This window comes from Elgaria multicarinata, chromosome 6 (genome assembly GCF_023053635.1).
Source record: "Elgaria multicarinata webbii isolate HBS135686 ecotype San Diego chromosome 6, rElgMul1.1.pri, whole genome shotgun sequence".
Classification (NCBI taxonomy): Eukaryota; Metazoa; Chordata; class Lepidosauria; order Squamata; family Anguidae; genus Elgaria; species Elgaria multicarinata.
In genome coordinates, this window is record NC_086176.1 from 5,395,833 (window position 1) to 5,414,288 (window position 18,456).

An 18,456-nucleotide genomic window follows, 5' to 3' on the forward strand; every position below is an offset into this window, starting at 1 on the left:
CTGGCCCCAATTCACAAAGTGGCCACATCTTCCAGGCTCTACTAGGAAGACAAGAACAATCCTTAGATCTGTGTGCAAACGTGTATTCATATTCCTTGCCTCCTGAACAAATCTGAAAATATTTTCAGAAATGTATTTATTACATTTCCTACTGCCCAATAGTGGAAGCTCTTTGGGCAGTGCAAAATTAACAAAATGAGGCAATTCATCTTTGATGCATAGCTCTCCATGCAATCCCTCTTCATTTGAGGCACACCCACCCAGTAATAGCATTCCATTATCTAGGATATATAAAGTTTATCCTCAGCAGTATTTTACCTCCAAGGTAAGTATGTTACCTTTCCATGTTGAACTCAGATGGTCAGTATAGAAGAAAATAAAGACATGTTATGGGGTCCCTTATTAATGGTCCAAGAGAGAGTTTTTACTCAAAACATCTAAGCATAATTGTATGTAGCTTCCCTGCAATGGAGTTGATAGAACTGAACCACCAGCATTTCAGAAGGTATTTTTAATTCATTTTTTATCTCCTCACCTTCACTTACTCTACCTTCTGTGGCTTGTCCACAGGTGAACATGCAGAAATCTGTGCCCCCAATGCAGACAATAGAAAAATGGAAAAGATCAGGACAGCTCTGAGCTTCCTTCTTTCAAATCACAGTAGGATGGCAGAAGGTCTTCTGCAAGGGGGACACTCAATCTACCCCACGCTGGTTGGTAGGGACAGAAAGCACCAGCTGCTCTAGGATCCTGTCCTTCCTCCACTAGCAAAAAATGGAATGTTCTTCTCACCCCTTTCAGCAAGATGTATCTGTAGTCTCAAATTTTTTAGATAAAAATGTATACAATGAAATAATATTTGCATACTGGTACAAACAGCACTGATAGGAAGTGTCTTTTGAGGTTTCTGGTTACATTCTCCAAACCTCACAACCTATCAGCTCCATCTCATACATCCTGAATTACTACCAGTGATTTTTCAAGAATACAATTCTGGATTGTACAGGCGTTTCTGATTTGTTTACCTACACTATTTAGATAAAAAATTATACTGTCATCTTGACCCTGTGGGGAAGCAACAGCGAGGGAGACAGGAGCAGGCAGAGGCCATCAGAGCCTGCTTCAGTTGCACACACCGCCTTTAACAGGGCTAACTGTCATCTTGACTCTGTGGGGAAGAAGGAGCTGTGGGTCTGCCCTTCCATTGGGAGATGAGAGGGAGGAGCAGGGCCTTCCCACCAGCCTGAACAGCCTCCTTAATTTCTTTTCTCCCTCTTCTTTCCCCATCTTTTCCTTGTGTTTCATGTCTTTTTTAGAATGTCAGCCTGAGGGCAGGGACTGTCTTCTTTACTGATCAATTGTAAGCCGTTCCAGGAGCCTTTTTGGCTGAGGTGCAGGATAAAAACACTCTAAATAAATAAATAAATACAATGAAAGAATATTTGCACACTGGTTTAGATAAAAGAACACTACATGTGCTCTGTCTTTAAAAAAAAAGAAAAAAGACACCACTCCATTTCATTGGATGTATTTATGATTTAATTCACCCCTTTAAAGAGAGAATTGTCATTATTCCCTAGCAGGAACACCAATGCACCACATTCTCACTTGCTTGGAAGAAAAACTTTCAGTGTGAGAAAGATAAAGGATGTGTGTAAATATACATATATACATACACATTAGCACACACACTGGAGGAGTGTGTATATGCATATGTACTCTAGGTATGCATACACATATACACACACTCAGTATTTGTGTATATGAAACATTTCAGTATCACATGCACACTTCACTGAAGTTGGCTTACAAAATATGTAGCTTCCCCCTGAATAAACCTATCAAATAAAGTACATGATTTAAAACAAACCTTATAGAAATGACGTGTCATTGGTAATTTAGACTTTAAAAAACCCAGCCACAAAAAAATTAAGTTGAAACAAGATTGCTGTTCCATCAGTGCTTCTACCACCCTTTAAGAAACAAACATGATTATTAACTATGGACATAAAGGCAACATTGAGGTTGTTAAGGATTACCGATCTATTTTTTTAAAATGGGCTGCACTGTACTTTTGCCCACAAGTTTCATGAACCTTTGCCTTAACTTATCTTTCTTGCATATTATTTGATTCCTTGTCTGTAGATGCTGCTTTCTTCCATCTGTAGTTTTGGTGCCATTTTTTCTTTAAACCCAGGCTTAATAAACAGCAACCTGATTCACACATAACCTTAGTCTGGCAAACGATTAACAAACCATGGTTTGTTTTCTCAACTCCTGGATAGTTTGTTTCCCTCCTTCAACTGCTGCTCCCTATATCCCAAATGCCTTTGCAGAGCTTTTAATACTGGCTTCTGGTCACTCTTTGACCGTTGCTCCCTAGCTTGGCAACCTATGACCAACTCACAGTTCTGGATTTACATGTAGCAACTACTCTTGGTTTAAAAAATCCAGAGTTCACAACCCAACAACAAACCATGGGTTCTCTTTCTGGTTGTTTGTGATTAATGAATCATGATTTGTTACTGCGTCTGGGTTTGTGCAACACAACCACCCATGGGTTAATGTTAAGTGTCATGGATTTCTGCCCTCATAGGGGAACCTCCCTCAATCAATCACCAAAATGGGGGTTTAGTTTATTGCAAAGCGCATCCCTATTTCAGTTCAGCCCCAATTTTAAAATCCTAAAATCACAAACAACTGAAGTCCAACAGAGGTTCACAATGGTAATCTAAAATGCTCCTTCAGTAGTAAAGCAGCACTACATTAAAGAAAGTAACTTGAGGGTGGAGGCTGTTGAAGAATGGACAAAAGTGGCAACTGTGAGGACTTCCTTGGAAGGGTCATTCACACAAAACATTGATGAGACTGGACCTACCAGTTGATCAAAGTATTTTTTTCTGGGCAATGCTAGTTATCTTCTGTTAATTGTAACATGAAGGATCCGTCAAGCAATTCTGATAACCGCATTTATTATGGATGCACAACATTAGTTGTCCTCTGAAAGGTCAAGATGACTAAAGGCACCACTCAGTTTGGGAAAGGGTGCAAAGCCCCCTACAATATCCAAGCATTCACAGAACAACACTGCTGATATGTTAAAATAATACTACGCTGTCATGTCAGCTGGCATTGGAATGGGAGAAGAAAATCAAAGCAACCGGCATTCACATCCAATGCCTTCAGTCCAAGCATGCTGGAGAGCCACAACCTTGGTGTTAGTCAAAAGGGCATTCTACAAATATATGGAAACTGCTGTGACACACTTGGCTGTTGCAGGAACTTGCAGTGCTGATGTTTCACCAAAGATCAATTCTTTGCATCGAGGACTAAATAAGAGGTGCAACTGAGGTTAGGCCGATGATTTCACAACTGAAGTAGCTGTAGTGTAGCTGCGAAATGCATACCTCACTTGAGAGAGTTAAGATTCCATTACACAGAGGGATTTGTTGGCTTGTAATGAAGCTGCTAAAGCTCAAGGCTCAAGCGTTCTTTGTGGCCTGTCTTAGACGCTACAGTTCATGAGAGCAGATGCCACAGGGAGCTAGTATCTTCCTTGCATCAATAGTTTAACATAGTAAGAATGTACAACAAAAAATGACAGACAGAGCCCTGTTTGACCAAGCTGTGTTCAAAAACTCAAGCTGAGATTTCCCAGCAGCAACAATATTGAGGGCCAATTTCAAAACATGAAAGAAAGGTTCAGTTTGAACATAGAGCCAATTTATGCTCTGTGGTAGATGAGCAGTAAAGTTCCTCTATCCCTGGCCCAATTTAGGGCATCTTCACAAGAGCGCTGGCTGTGGCTCTGAGAAGGCACACAGAGAGGGCCCAATGCCCAATTCCTTGTGCAGATAGAAGAGAACTCCAAATCCCATGCAGTCAAAACGGCATCCTAGAAGTCACTTTGTCATCAACTGTTCAGTGTTCTTAGAACCTGGAGGAGCTTATTCACTGGCAGCTCTTAAGTGCAGGGAACAGAGAGCTCATTCCAGTATCTGTAAGTATCATATGTATGTATATATAGATTAACAGGAACTGAGGCTGTCGCACACAAAACGACCACCGTTCAAGTTCTGTGTGAGCATTAAATAATTCTCAAATCCAATGAATGAGGCAGGCACCCAAACAAGTGCGGGGAAAGGAAGAGTCAAAGCCTCTCTGCGGACAGCAAGAGCACTGCAATACACACACACACGAGCGTGTGCACGCGTGCACACACTCAACTCACTCCACCCTTGTTTTAGAATCTCGTTTTATACCCACTTCAGTGTATAATTTCATTGGGGGAAAACAGTTCTCTTTATAGAGGTGCTCCAGCTCTGAAGAGGTGGGTACAGTAAGCCCTTACCCAAGTGGCACCCTACAACCAAGAGCTTTCCAGTTGTGTTTAAGTGTGTGTGCAAAGCAAACAATGAGCTCATACAAATTTATGGAAAACAGGACCAACTCAGAGCTCTTAGGACTGGCTGGGCAGAGCAACACAGCACCTCAGAGCTGGAAGCCTTCCATGGGAGCCTCACACTGCTGGAAGATGTACTGCTGCTGGCCAAGATCTACTTGTGGGGCAATACTGCTGTCCTCCTCTTCTGTCCCAAAGTAGTGCTCAATCAGATCAAAGGCCTTCTGATAGATTTCTTGGTTCTCGTGGCTCTGCAGAAACTCAATCTTATCCAGGCCTGCAAGGAAACACAAACCCCCTCATACCTAGAACATGAAGAGACACCCTGCGCTATTCATCCTCTTTTCCAATCCAGAGATAATAGCGAATACATTTTATTTGCCTATGACACAAAGGCTGTTACAGTCACAACAATAAAACAAGATTTCTCTATGACAGACAAAATTCTTACAAATTCAGAGAAAGAGAATTCATATAAAACAACTGAACTGAGAAAGAAAAGGCTGAGATTTATACTGGTGAAAATTTGATATACCGTAGTAGCAATAATAACAGAAAATTATAGCAGGTGGCCCCCTCTGCAATCTATGCCTGATTTCTTTAGAAAACTTTAGTGGACTTCATGAGCTGCTGCAGCAGCAAATGTTGCAACCTTGATTGTAATCACTTTACTATCATCTGCTAACAGATCACAGATAATATCAGCAGTGGACCAACCTGCTCTTGCTCTCGAAGATCTAGAAAATTATTCCTAATATCTTTATACAAGGAGCAACTAAACAACTAAAGAACTACATCTTCCACCTCCGCCGCACCACAAATACATGTCTGCTGGGCGTCGGGAACCCCTTTGTACTCCCCACCCTCCAGGTAAGCGGTAGGCACTGTTTGGAAATGGAGGGCAGTAAAGGCCTTTTTGAGAACAAGGAAAGTCAGGTCTTGAGAATACAGTAAGTATCGTTTTCTCTTAATATGACTAAACCACGGGGAAACGGCCTGCATCTGGCTATCAAGTCCATTTTCATAGAAATCTGCCTCAAAAATTCTATTTCTGATTAAAAAAAATATATCCATGTGGTCCAGCAGAATCTGAGCATCCTCTAAACAAGAATGTGACAGTGCCAACCAATTGCAAGCCCACCCACCTTTTGCGAGCTGTTCTGTGAAACATTGTTTTGCCAAATTGCTTTCTTCAAAATGCATCAGTCTTTTCCCACAAAGGATGATTGCCTTGTGAATTCTTGCCTTATTGGAAGGCAAGTCAACTTTACTAAGTCAACTTAGTAAAGGGGAGGGTACCCCAGGGGGGAGTGACAGCAGTTCTTTTGAGAACTTATTCTGAGGATCTCTGCAGTCGGGGCAAAACCCTGGCCCCATAACTACACCCCACAAGGAGGGGGGGGGGTACCTTAGCTGTATATAGCTTCAGAACAGGGACTACTAGGGAGTCACCTTTATGTCTCTCATAAGATAGAAAGGCTGAAAGTTTTGCTGCCTCTAGATGAGATTTCCAACTGCCATTATATGAAAACTATTTAAAGCTAGCACATTGTTCAGTCAGATGTCCATCTAGGCACCATTTATGAAGGCGTTTTCTCCTAGAGGCTGCTGGACAACCCTCAGTCAGGGATGCTTTAGGGTGGATTCCTGCATTGAGCAGGGGGTTGGACTCGATGGCCCCTTCTAACTCTGCTATTCTATGATTAGTTTTGGAATAGTTTATTACCAGTTCCTCCTGGCTACAAATCTTGCCTAGTCCACTTAGGAGTCTCCTCAGGCCCACCTGAGTAGTTGATATGAGGGTCATATCGTCAGCATATAGCAACACCTGAATTTTCCTGGTTCCAACAGAAGGGGTAAACAATCCAGGGCACTTAGATCAGAAACTAAATTGTTCACTTAGGAAAGGTGCCAGTAAATAACCCTGCCTAACGCCTCTTCTGGTATGAACTTTATCCAAGAGAGAGCCAGACAAGCCTATCCACACTCATAGGTCAATATGCGAGTAAAACAATGAACGTTCGTCTATGTTAGTATGTGAGAGTTTATCCCAAAGGCGATCTCTGTCAATTCAGTCAAATGCCGCATGCAAGCTTCCTCTTGGTTGGCTCAAACACTTGTGGCTGAGCACAAAACATTGGTCAATGGTGCTCCTCCCTTGGCGGAACCCTGCCTGCTCCTTAGCCAGGATATCATTCCCCTCTGCCCAAGATTGAAGTTTATTCAGTAGGAACCTTCCATACACTTTTAACGCTATGTCCAAAAGGCTTATGGGCCTATAATTTTCAGGGTCAGTTCTCTCACCCTTTTTGGACAGGGGAACAATAATACTAGACTGCTACCCAGCAGGGATAATTCCTGTCTGATTAATGTGTGAAAACAATTTAGCCAAAATTGGGGCCCATCAAGTAGAGTTAAATTTGAATAGTTCAGGGGGGAGCATATCTTCCCCTGGGGCTTTATCTGTTAATAGGTTCTTAACCCTAACCCTAACCCTCACAATCCAGAGAGAGAGAGAGAGAGAGAAGGCTATCTGAACTGCAGTGCCAATTAAAAATCGTTCAGAAGACTAGCTATATATTCAATTTAAGACTACAAAAGGTGGAGTCCACTGAGCTTTTTCCACGGATAGAACGGCTTCTGTCAGTGAGGCAGCAACCCCCCTCTCCCCTGCAGCCCGTGTGTAGCCTCAAAATCGGCTCCAGAGGAGCAGCTTCCTCCAGAGCAGGTTCCTTGGTGAAGTGCAGGGGGGCGGAGGGAGGGCGAAGTCTGCTGCAACACTGGATTTTGCTCAAAGGTGTTAGAGACCCCACTGCTGCTAGAGCTGCCCTGTCTGTCAGCTGGGCCTTTTCCTACCTCTCTTTACCTCAGATCCTGAAAGTGCTGCTTAGGTAGCGGAGAATGCAGTACAAAAGAATACTAAAATACTCTGCAAACCTCTCAACATTACAATCCAAGCAAATGTGATTAGAAGGTATTTATGCTCTGGCCAGTCTGCCAGGGAGAACCTGAGGCTAACTGCAAGATTTTGGTTATGATGGAGGGCAAAAGCAATCATTAATATAAGGAATAATAGAAGCATATATATTTACAAAGGAAAAGCCACAATTAAATTTATATAGCATTTTTCTGTAGAAATGCTCAACGGCTACCTGAACTGAAAAATTAAAGGCATCAGATGTTGTTTAGAGAAGGAGGATACTTGGAGCAAAATTACAGGCAAAAGGATTTATAATATGTTGCCTCCACATACATTGATAGGGTACCTACCATTTTGCTTCATGTTCGTTTGGAATTATAATGAGCAATGGCGGGGAAAGGAAAGGAACCTCTTGTGCAAGCACTGAGTCATTACTGACTCTTGGAGGGACACCAGCTTTCGCTGACGTTTACTTGGCAGGCTTTATAGTGGGGTGGTTTGCCATTGCCTTCCCCGGCCGTTATTACCTTTCCTCCAGCTAACTGGGTACTCATTTTATCAACCTCAGGAGGATGGAAGGCTGAGTCGACCCGTGCCAGCTGCCTGAAACCAGCTTCCGCAGGGATCAAACTCAGGCCGTGGGGAGAGTTTCAGCTGCAGAAACTGCTGCTTTACCGCTCTGTGCCACATGATGGCAATTAAAGCAAAAAAGACTGATTATTCTAATATGGTTACCACCCATCATCCTTACCATAGGCTTCTTCAATGAGTGCACAGTATGGGTTAATGCCAGTGCCGCTTCGTCTGGCTTCTTGCTCGCCAAGCCTCAGGATGTTTTCAAGCCCATTAAGTGCTACCTGCACAATCTTCGAGTCCATCACCGTAAGGAGGTCACAGAGCGGTTTGATACAGCCAAGTTCTACCAGATACCTGAAAAACACAATAGAATGAAATTCAAAATAACTAGAGGATTCATCGTGCAGTTCAGGAGGCGGAAAACCTAATATCTTTTAAACACCTCTTGAAGACGTACCTTTTTACACAGGCTTTCCCTGGTTTTTAATGTAGCTGGTTTTATGCTGCCTTGTAAAACTTTTTATTGTTTAAATTTATACTTATATTTATGTTTTTTAATTGTGCACTTCCCAGAGAGCTTCGGCTGATGGGCAGTATAAAAATGTAATAAATAAATAAAATGGCACCACCTGTGTACATTGGTTAACTCACTTTTAAAACTGCAGATAGCTTTGAAAGTTACAATGAAAATGGCTCAAGCAAGATGTGTTAGGTGCATGCCATTTTTTAAAATAATTTTTTTTATTATTTTAAATCACATCCAACTTACAAACACACAGTACAAAAGAAAGAGAAACAGGTGTATGTCAAGAAGGATATTCTAGAGAGGAACAGTGGTCCATTCACTCCTGCTTAGTGTTCCATCAGTGGTATAGGGAAACCAAAGGAAGTGAGGCAGGTGGCTACTAGGAGGAGGGCTTTCTCCGCTGTGGCACCCCGGTTGTGGAACGAGCTCCCCAGAGAGGTCCGCCTGGAGCCTACACTGTACTGCTTTCGTCGCCAGCTGAAGACCTTTTTATTCACTCAGTATTTTAACACTTAATTTTACTGTTTTAACTCTGTATTTTAATCTTATATCAACTTTGCTGTGTGGTTTTATCCTGGTTGCGCTTTTTATACTGTATTTCGTAATTGTGTTTTAACCTGTTGGGTGTTTTACTGTGGTTTTAATTTTTGTGAACCGCCCAGAGAGCTTCGGCTATTGGGCGGTATAAAAATGTAATAAATAAATAAATAATAAATAAATAAACTGAGCAACTGTTCAAGAAAGTGAAGTCTTAGAAAGGCCGAACAAAGAGATAATATAGACCATACTGAATAACATTAATGCACAAAGGTGGCATCTTCTGATGAGGGTGGGGAGAAACATCATGGAATGAGCCCCTTGACCTCAAAGTATCTTTGTTTGGGAGTGCTACCATGAATGTTCAAATCAATCCATTTTGAGCACTTTACTGCTACTTACTTGATCTGCTCAGCAGAGCCACCAGAAGTTGCATTAGTAATCGCCCAAGCTGCTTCTTTTCTTGTCCGAAACTCAGCCGTTTGCAAAATATTGATTAGAGCCGGGAAAATGTTGGCATCTATGACAGTCTGAAAAACAAACAGGGCTGCTTAACAATGCCATCCTATGTATAACTACTCTGAAGCAAGTATCATGGAGTTCCCAGGCCAGTGTGTATAGGTTGGCAGCCTAAAGCCTTTTTCCTAGAATTCATTTCAAGACACAAATGTGATCCATTCTGTGTGACACAGGCTATTCTAATCATGAAAAGCATGATTCAATTCTGTTAGGAATCTGTCTCTGAACTGTGCAATTTCTGCTCGGAGGAAGGAGTGTTAAAATCAGAGTTGTCTTCCTGAAGCTTCTCAGTTTAAATCTTGCATTTATAAAGTTTGTTGGAAACTATAACAGATACACACAAGAATGGGCAAATTCTTCTGTTAAAGACTTTTTATACTGGCAAACAAATATTTGAACCAATTGTAGCTTGGTTACCTGAATTTGGGCTCTGTTTCCAGCTGTGATGTTTGATATTGTCCAACATGCTTCCTTTTTAATTGATTCTTTAGGACTACTTAACAAGTGTAATAAACTCTGCAGGGCTGAACAATTCAGTATAACCTAAGAGAAAGAGACAGAGATCTTAGCCTATCTGCAGAAGTTAGATCTCAAATTTCCTGTATACCTACTTCAGAAAGACAAAAGGAAGACTGTCATCAATAGAAACACAAAGACAAGGTACATCATATAATACAATTGAGACTTCTGCTGATCTAAAACCAAGAAAGGACATTAAGGAAAAAGCCAAAAGCTTGAAGGAGGGAAAGGTAAGATAGCAGCTTGTCTACCCAGAGAGAACGTATAAAGGCCAGGGAGGAAGGAACAACATGAGCAATGACTGCAAGAGGCAGAAAAGGCGGCATAAAAGCCTTTTAAAGGGGACATTAGGAACAAGGCAGTGTAGCCAAAAGTCAAGAGCACATCCTGAGTGGGATGTGGAAGCTTGCAACATGGAGAAGAGAGGCCACTAACTACCCTTCTCATATTAAAACTTGAGAAAAGTGAACTCTGCCACTTGACAGAGAGGATGAGGCAGACGTTCCAAATAAAATAACAGTGAATTGTGTTAAGGACTGCTTAGATAAGTCAGACATTTTCAGATCAATGCACCTAGATGTTCCACCTGCTAACAGTACAAGAATAAAGTGCTTAAGAAAAGTAAATGCGAATGCATGGAAAAGATCATGCCAGAAAGCCTAACATTTCCTTCTGCAATAAAGTGGCAGCCTTAGCAAACTGCTTGATACAATCTCAGAAGACTTGCCCCTAAGCCGGTTAAGGAAATCAGGGGTGCCACCGTATAGCGAGGGCACAATTGACTGGAGAATCAAATAGGCGAGGGTGTCTCAGGAGATTGCTTGGAACACCCGCCCCACAATGCTTGGCTCCGAGAAAGGACCCCCTCGGACCCAGGAATTCCAGCTTGGCTGGCTCTCAGAAGAGCCGCACCGCCTGCTTCCTCTGGCTGCACAGCTTGGTGGTAAAGGTAAACACTAAGAGGAAGGGGAGCGGGTGTTATTTGGCAATGTGACGTGAGAAGGGGTGCGAGGCGGTAAAGGGAAGAGGGGGCATAAAGCGGCAGCAGGACGGAGCGTGTGCGACACAGTGAAGGGAAGGAGGAGGGGGCACGACACAGGAAAGGGGTGGGGTGGCAAGGCTGCGCTGCATATGCCCTCATGCCTCAGGCTAAGGGAGAGCTGGCATCATGGCTGACAAGTGGCACCCTAAAGTGTGTACATAAACTGGGGGGGGGGGATTCTGGACACCTTGAGGACAAGGCAGCCCAAGACAGGATTGAAAATCCCCCAACGTTCTCATTTAAAAGAAGGCACTTAAGTAACCATCATGCCCGGCTGCTACAGAGTGATGAATAGGTAACACTAGGCACACACCCACACCAAAGGCAGGAGCCACCCTTTAAAATACGAGAGCAGGGCTTCTCAAATTGTGGATCCCACTGTGTTCCTGGAGGGGTCACACTTTGAGGCGCCCCCCCTCCATTTTTTTCTTTCATTGCGCTGACAAGCACATCGTTGCTATTGTGCAGCCCCTTTACGAAGATAGGCTCCACGTGATGCTTAATTTCTATTCAAGTGCCTATGTTGCTATATATCATATTCACATTAAAAATGAAAAATAAAATAAAATATTGTATGATATTCTTGCATTTTCTACTGTAAAAGAGGAAAGGAAAAGGAAGGGAAGGAACCTCTCGTGCAAAACACTTGAGTCATTACTGACTCCTAAAGGCACGCCTGCTTTCGCTGACGTTCTCTTTGGCAGACTTTGTAGCGGGGTGGTTTGCCATGGCCTTCCCCAGTCATAGGGGCTCAAAAGCATGAGAAAATTTAGAGGCGGATCCCACTTCAAAATGTCTGAGAAGCATTGTATTAGAACATTCTATGAGTAATTATATAGCTCCCAAAAGAACTAGCTGTATCCCAGAGAGGTAAAACAAGGGGGAGGACTTTTAAAAGACAGCAGCAGGCCAAAAACACCAGCAATTGGGTTGATGTGTCTTTCTAACACTGGATTACAAAGCAATGGAGTAAAGCGAACGACTTTGCTTGGGGGTGGGGTGGGGGGCATGTTTAGAACATGTTTGGCTCTATCACGTTTGGGATCGAAAGTTTTGCTTCTATTCAATTACTTGTGAGCAGAATGAATACCTGGGTCTGGACGTCATCCCCTGTAACAATGTTTCCAACCGCTCGCAAGGCAGGAGACACCACTTTGTAGTCATTATGCCTAAAAAGAAGAGGGGGGCTTCAGTTTAATACATTCTTTTGATCTGGAAGAGTGGGCTCTTCAGGATCCAAATAGGACCAAAAAATACCACTGAGGAAGTATTACCAGATATAAAAAAATACAGAAAAATGTTGTCTATCCAGTTGTAGCTGGAATCTTTTTTATACAGTGCAATACAAGTTTGTCCACACTTGGTTAGCACCAGATCCCAAGACCACTGTGCCATGGGATATTCCTATTATACATTTAAATGTGCCAAATTATATTCCAAAACGCTGAAAACCCTGTTTGTTAATACTGTGAAGCTTGACTGGTGTTCTCTGCCATAATAATATAACTTACTCTGCCAATAGAGTAAGTTATATTGCCATTTTGAATAAGTGCACAACTGAACCTATAAAGTTGGATCTACTTTTTCTGCAGGTCTATATACCATGCTTATACTGAGGGCAAAGCAGTATAGTTATAGAATCACAGAACAGTAGAGTTGGAAGGTGCCTATAAAGCTGCTGAGTCCAACCCCCTGCTCAATGCAGGAATCCACCTTAAAGCATCCCTGACAGGTGGTTGTCCAGCTGCCTCTTGAGGGCCTCTAGTGTGGGAGAGCCCACAACCTCCCTAGGTCATTGGTTCCATTGTCATACTGCTCTAACAGTCAGGAGGTTTTTCCTGATGTCCAGGTGGAATCTGGCTTCCTGTCACTTGAGCTCGTTATTCTGTGTCCTGCACTCTGGGAGGATCGAGAAGAGATCCTGGCCCTCCTCTGTGTGACAACCTTTTAAGAATTTGAGGAGTGCTATCATGTCTCTCCTCAATCTTCTCTTATCCAGGCTAAACATGCCCAGTTGTTTCAGTCAGTCATCATAGGGCTTTGTTTCCAGACCCCTGATCATCCTGTATTTACAAAGCGAGTATTGCCTTATAAATATGCCAGAAAAGACCTTTACATTGTAAATCTAAAATTAAAGATTGGGGGGGGAGCCATGTGCACAACCCTAAGCCCTAGGAGGAAGGGCAAAATAAAAATGTCATAGACTAGATGTCTTGAATAGTTGCTTTTTGATATGGGTTTGCATTAAAAATGTTGGAGTGGGAAATGCTGACACACAAAGAAATATCTCATACTCATTTCTCTGCTGAAGAATGGAAAAAGGATTATTGCTTTTCAGTCAATTGACACAGCAGCATTATTCAGCACAGCTGCTCTCCAGTTTTGAAAGACTGAGGGTGGTTATGAATCTTGAATTCTAGATGGTACACTTTCAGAGCTAGGGGTGAATTTATGCCACACACAGATGTATTAAAATGATCCTGGCCACAAGGAGCTACTTACTATAAAGCCACAGAGGTTTATGGCAGGAATACAAATGTCCATCACTGCATCCAAACAAGACATTAATTTTAAATATACTCTCAAGGCACTGATAGGCAACCTGGTGCCCTTCAGATGCACTGGACTACAACTGCCATCAGCCCCAGCTGACATGATTAATGGATTATGGGAGTAGTATTCCAAAACATGTGGAAGACACCAAGTTGCTTACTACTATCTTAAAATAGTCCTGACAGAAGATACTCTTAATCAAGACCACTCATTTAGCTCTTCTGCAGCAGCCTAAGAGAACAACAGACATTGTAAAGTAGGGGTGGGCAACTTGTGGCCCTTCAGATGTTTTGGCCTACAACTCCCATCAGCCTTCACCACTGGTTATGCTAATAGGAGTTCTAGCCCAAAAGATCTGGAGGGCCACAAGTGGCCCACCTCTGCTATAAAGAGATACTCTTTAGCCAAGCACATTCCTTGCCTAGAGTAATTAAAAACTGAGGCTGTGATCTCCAGTCCTTACATTAGCAGCTCCACAAGCCTCCTACACACGCCTGCATCAATCACAGCCTGGATTTTATCATTGGGTCCATCAGACAAGTATGAGAGCGCCCAACATGCGTCTGCTAAAACATCCGTGTCATTGACAAATAGCAGCCATGAGAGCACACTCAGACAGGGCGATACCTGCAAAGAAATGAGAGAAGGGTTAATGGAATCCACAGAACATGCCTTTTATTAAAATGACTCATGAACAAGCTTCTCATGCTCGCGTAGTATTTTACACCAAGTGATGACTGATTCCACGTTGCTTTGAAATTAGCAGACTGCAAAGTCAAACCCACAAAGACGTCATTTTTTCTCTCGCCACAATATCTCAACGTATACAAAACTTTATCAATAAGACGGACAGTATCCAACACAATGGACCCGCCACCAGCACAACGGGAAGCTCGTGCTTCCTAAAGCAAACGGAAACAAGCTGAAATGTTCGTTTCTGGAATGGAATTGGTCAGCTGAGCCCATCAGAGAGTTGCTCCAGGAAGCACCACCCTCTTGGTACGCTAGTAGTTGTCCTTGGTAGTGCCACACAATCAGCAGAGGCACAGGGGCCCTGGATTTTTAGGAAATAGCTGGTTTTGCTTTATTGGACTTGCTGGGAAAGCTATTGAGAAAATGCTAACCCACCCATGTCTCATAAAACGATATATATCTCATTACATCAAATGTTTAATAATAATTAGAAATTTTAAAATGTAAATAAGAAGTATTAATTGTATTAAAGGGAAGGCATGCAAAGTCTCAAGCAGGTTCACAATGAATTCTGGGTAACTGGCATAAAAAAATAACTGTTAAGATGACCCGGATGGTATCCAAAAAGAAAATGGTGAGTTAAAGGCCTATTACTTGGACTACAGGTTTAGTTGAGTAATAAAAAAGTGTGAGACTGTATTATTCCAGGTCAAAAATGTACTTAAAGCTTTCTATCAATTAATAAGCAAAAAAAAGTGTAATGTATACACATCAAAAAGCTTGATATGCAGATATTTAGAAAAATGTATATATAATTGACAAATTTTAAGTAAGGAGTTATCTTCTCAAATGTAGGTTTCAAAACTGATTGTAACTAGTCTACAAGGTGTACGGATAAGTTTTTCTTTGTATGTTCTAATTTTTTAGGAATGTTTAATAAGATAATTAAAACTGTGAGCCCTAATTTATGACATTTTAGGTAATATTAACTATGAGGTAATTTCTACAGAAATGTGCTGATTTTGGAATGCAGGAGTTTCTTCTTAGAAGCTCAGAAGGCTTGTATACCTGCTAGCTGAATAGCCTATTCAATATAGAACGGAACTCAGTACTTAGAGAATGAGATCTGTCCTTTTCAAGCTATTAAGACTAGGTCTAAGAACAAGAAATGTTTAGGAACTTCTATTTCCTGTTAAACAGAGTGTTGCTGAAGATTATAATAGCTCAGCAGTGTTTTTATGTAATTTTATGCAGAAATGTTTTATGTCATTTTAATGCAAATTATATTTTAATATGATGCTACAAGTATATTTCTAAGAAAAATCAAAAACGGATCAAAAGATCCATTATTAATTGTTCTTGGTATAAAACCAAAACTGAATCTACATAAAACAATTTTTGGTGTATACTTTACTTGAAGTGTATTGATCAGCAAACGCCAAACTGTAACAACTGCCCCATTGATTTCATTTCAGAATGCTAAAAGGCCACAGGTGAGCAAGAATAAATTTCACATTATCTCCACTGAAAAATGAACTCATGATTCAAAAGCCACTTTGCCTGTCATAAAAGGTGTCGTGTTTCCAGACCCTCCCGCTGCAGTGCGAGACAATAAAGAAGTCTGCCAAGTAATACACAAAACTTTATTCAGCAAATAAAGATCTCTTCGCACCCAAAGAGAGTTTAAACACTGGGAACTTTCCTCTAGGCTCACACTTGGCTAACTAAGCAAGACAACATCAGGATGCTGTGGGGGAATTCCTGACAAGATCCTCCAGGCAATCTCAGTGGGATATTCTTGAAAGGCTTAACAAACCACCCTAAGGGAGCTAGTCCAAACACAGCCACACATTGGTAACTCTGGGAACATGGCCAAAGCCTAAACAAGATCACGGGGTGGGTAAAAACCGCAGGAACAAAAACTCCTATGTTGCTGCTATAGCACAGGAAACTCCCTGCCACCTGAGTCTGCAGAGAAAAAGCCCAACAATAAAAATCAACCAGTCTACCCTTACACTGAGCGGCTGATGAACAAGCACACACAATCCACAATAAACGAGAGTTCAAATCTGTGAAAAACTGCACAATACTTTTCAAGGCACAGTCTTTAGTAGTCCAAATAGAAGAAAGTTGAGTTGCTGGAAAACATGGGTGGGAGGATGCTATTGCACCATGTCTGGCCTTGTTGGTCCCTGGCCGATGGCTGGTTGGCCACTGTGTGAACAGAGTGCTGGAATAGATGGACCCTTGGTCTGATCCAGCATGGCACTTATGTTCCATGTGAAGAGTGCTTTCAAAGTCCCAAACGGGAATGGATCAAAACGGAGGAATTTCGGTCCATGAGTCGAATGATGATCCTAGCAAAGGCTCCTTGCCTTTGCTCCAGCTTATAAAGAGAGGTGTGGGCCTCTTGCCATACCCATGTCCAAACAGGGCAGCACTGCTCAGCCCACCAAGACGATGCCACAGTCTGAGTGACTCCTTAAACAAGCCCCCCCACCTTTCTAAACACTCTATCCATTTCCCACAGAAGTCTTACAGTCCCAAGGTGAAGGAAGGGGACGACGACGAAACTACTCGCTTCTATACTTACCCTGAGAACCCTGACAGAGATAAGCCCGCTCAGACTCCCAACACTCCAAACCAGTTTTAATAAAATCTACTTACCACCTGCAAGGCCTCCTGGCCTTGCTGAACCCTATACCTGATAAAAGGCGAGCTGAGAGTTATTTCATTTGTTGTCCTGCTGATAAAACAGGTTGCTTACCTGTAACAGTGGTTCTTCAAGTGGTCCTCTGTACAATCACATACAGTTTCTGCATCTACACGGAACTACATCTGAAACTTTCTAGTTAGCCTAGCATTTTGGTGGGAAGCCAACCCATTCAATTCCTAGCAGATAAGAACAGAAGTTATATAAGGAAGCAGAGGGTGAAAGCAGGGCATTACTAACAGCTTCAATGGAGGAGAATGCGTTACCCGACTGCACATATGACTACTTGAAGAACCATAGCTACAAGTAAGCAACTTGTTTTTCTTCTTCATGGCCTGTCTGTGTAATCCCACATATTGGAGATTAGCAAGAGGAGGGACAGGTCCATCAACATTTAGTATGACCCAGCAGTGGAAGAGGTTCCACCTTGTCCATGGAGCAAGGGCCCATTTGTGTGAGTAGGCCACAGGGCTGTTGAGATCTGCCAGTCAGTTGCTGTCCCCAGCACTGCCATCACTGCTGCTGCCTGGGCTCAAACCACAACTGCAGGGCGAGAGCTAGTAAAGTCCTCAACCTCCTACCACATTCTTTTTGTTGCTATAAAAGATAGTGGCTGTATTGTCTGTGGTTAAAGGGAACAACCTAGCCCCAAAGTGAGAGGCCTGAAGGCCTTGATCACAATAAGAAATTCAAATGTGTTGATGCAGCCTCCAGTAGAACTGGAGCTGTACAAAGACATTGATCTTGAGCATCATGAGCTGCAGTGCATCCTATCCTATCCGAGACACCTATTATTGGTGGTACCTTGTCTTTCTATCAGGAAAAAAGCAGTTACTGTTGGAAGTGGAGGTAAGAATGACATCATGCCCCGTAGCAGGTTGGTTGGTCATGTCTACGAATGATGCAAACACCAAACATATCTACGTGGAGTGAACTGCATTGTCCTGGGGATCTGCTGCTGGCCAAAAGACCTTGAGGAACCGGTGCTGGAGGGGCATATCCTGAGCTGTGAAGACGGGGTTCTTGCTGTAGTTGCCACCATGAGTCCTAAAACGGTCTGGATTTGAGACACAAGATGGTCAGGACTGACAGCCACGTCAATCCCCAAAGCAGTCAGTTTGCATCCTGTCAGCCAGAAGATAGGAACATCTGTCTATGAAATCAAGGAGGTTGCTAGTTTGCAAATCAGTATCAGGTGGGACTTCTCTAGATTCACCAATGCCCCAAGGGCCCAAGGCAAAGCATGAAGGTGATGTGTTCCACCGGCTTGGGAAGAGCTGACTGGCTGTTGCCGCTGCCATTGCTGCTGCCGCCGCTGCCCAAGGCAGCCAATATCCGAAGTGGCCTTATGGCTGCATTCCCAGTGATTCTCCTGGGAAACAAGGTACATGGGGAGCTCATTCCAGAGTTGGGGGGGCACCACTGGGTATTGATGGGAATCGTAGTCCAACACATC

General features: G+C 42.6%; 1 protein-coding gene across 2 annotated transcripts in view; it reads right to left on the minus strand.

Moving 5' to 3' along the window:
- Positions 1-2,044: 2,044 nt before the first annotated feature.
- KPNA1 (karyopherin subunit alpha 1) overlaps positions 2,045-18,456 on the minus strand; it is a 51,529-nt gene continuing 35,117 nt past the window's right edge. For both annotated transcript variants that reach the window (XM_063128898.1, XM_063128897.1), the window contains exons 9-14: positions 14,058-14,221; positions 12,132-12,210; positions 9,898-10,023; positions 9,364-9,491; positions 8,074-8,252; positions 2,045-4,679 (exon numbers count right to left, since the gene is read on the minus strand). In XM_063128898.1, the coding sequence (XP_062984968.1) occupies positions 4,492-4,679; positions 8,074-8,252; positions 9,364-9,491; positions 9,898-10,023; positions 12,132-12,210; positions 14,058-14,221 (864 nt within the window). In that variant the 3' untranslated portion in view covers positions 2,045-4,491. The remainder of the gene's footprint in view (positions 4,680-8,073; positions 8,253-9,363; positions 9,492-9,897; positions 10,024-12,131; positions 12,211-14,057; positions 14,222-18,456) is intronic.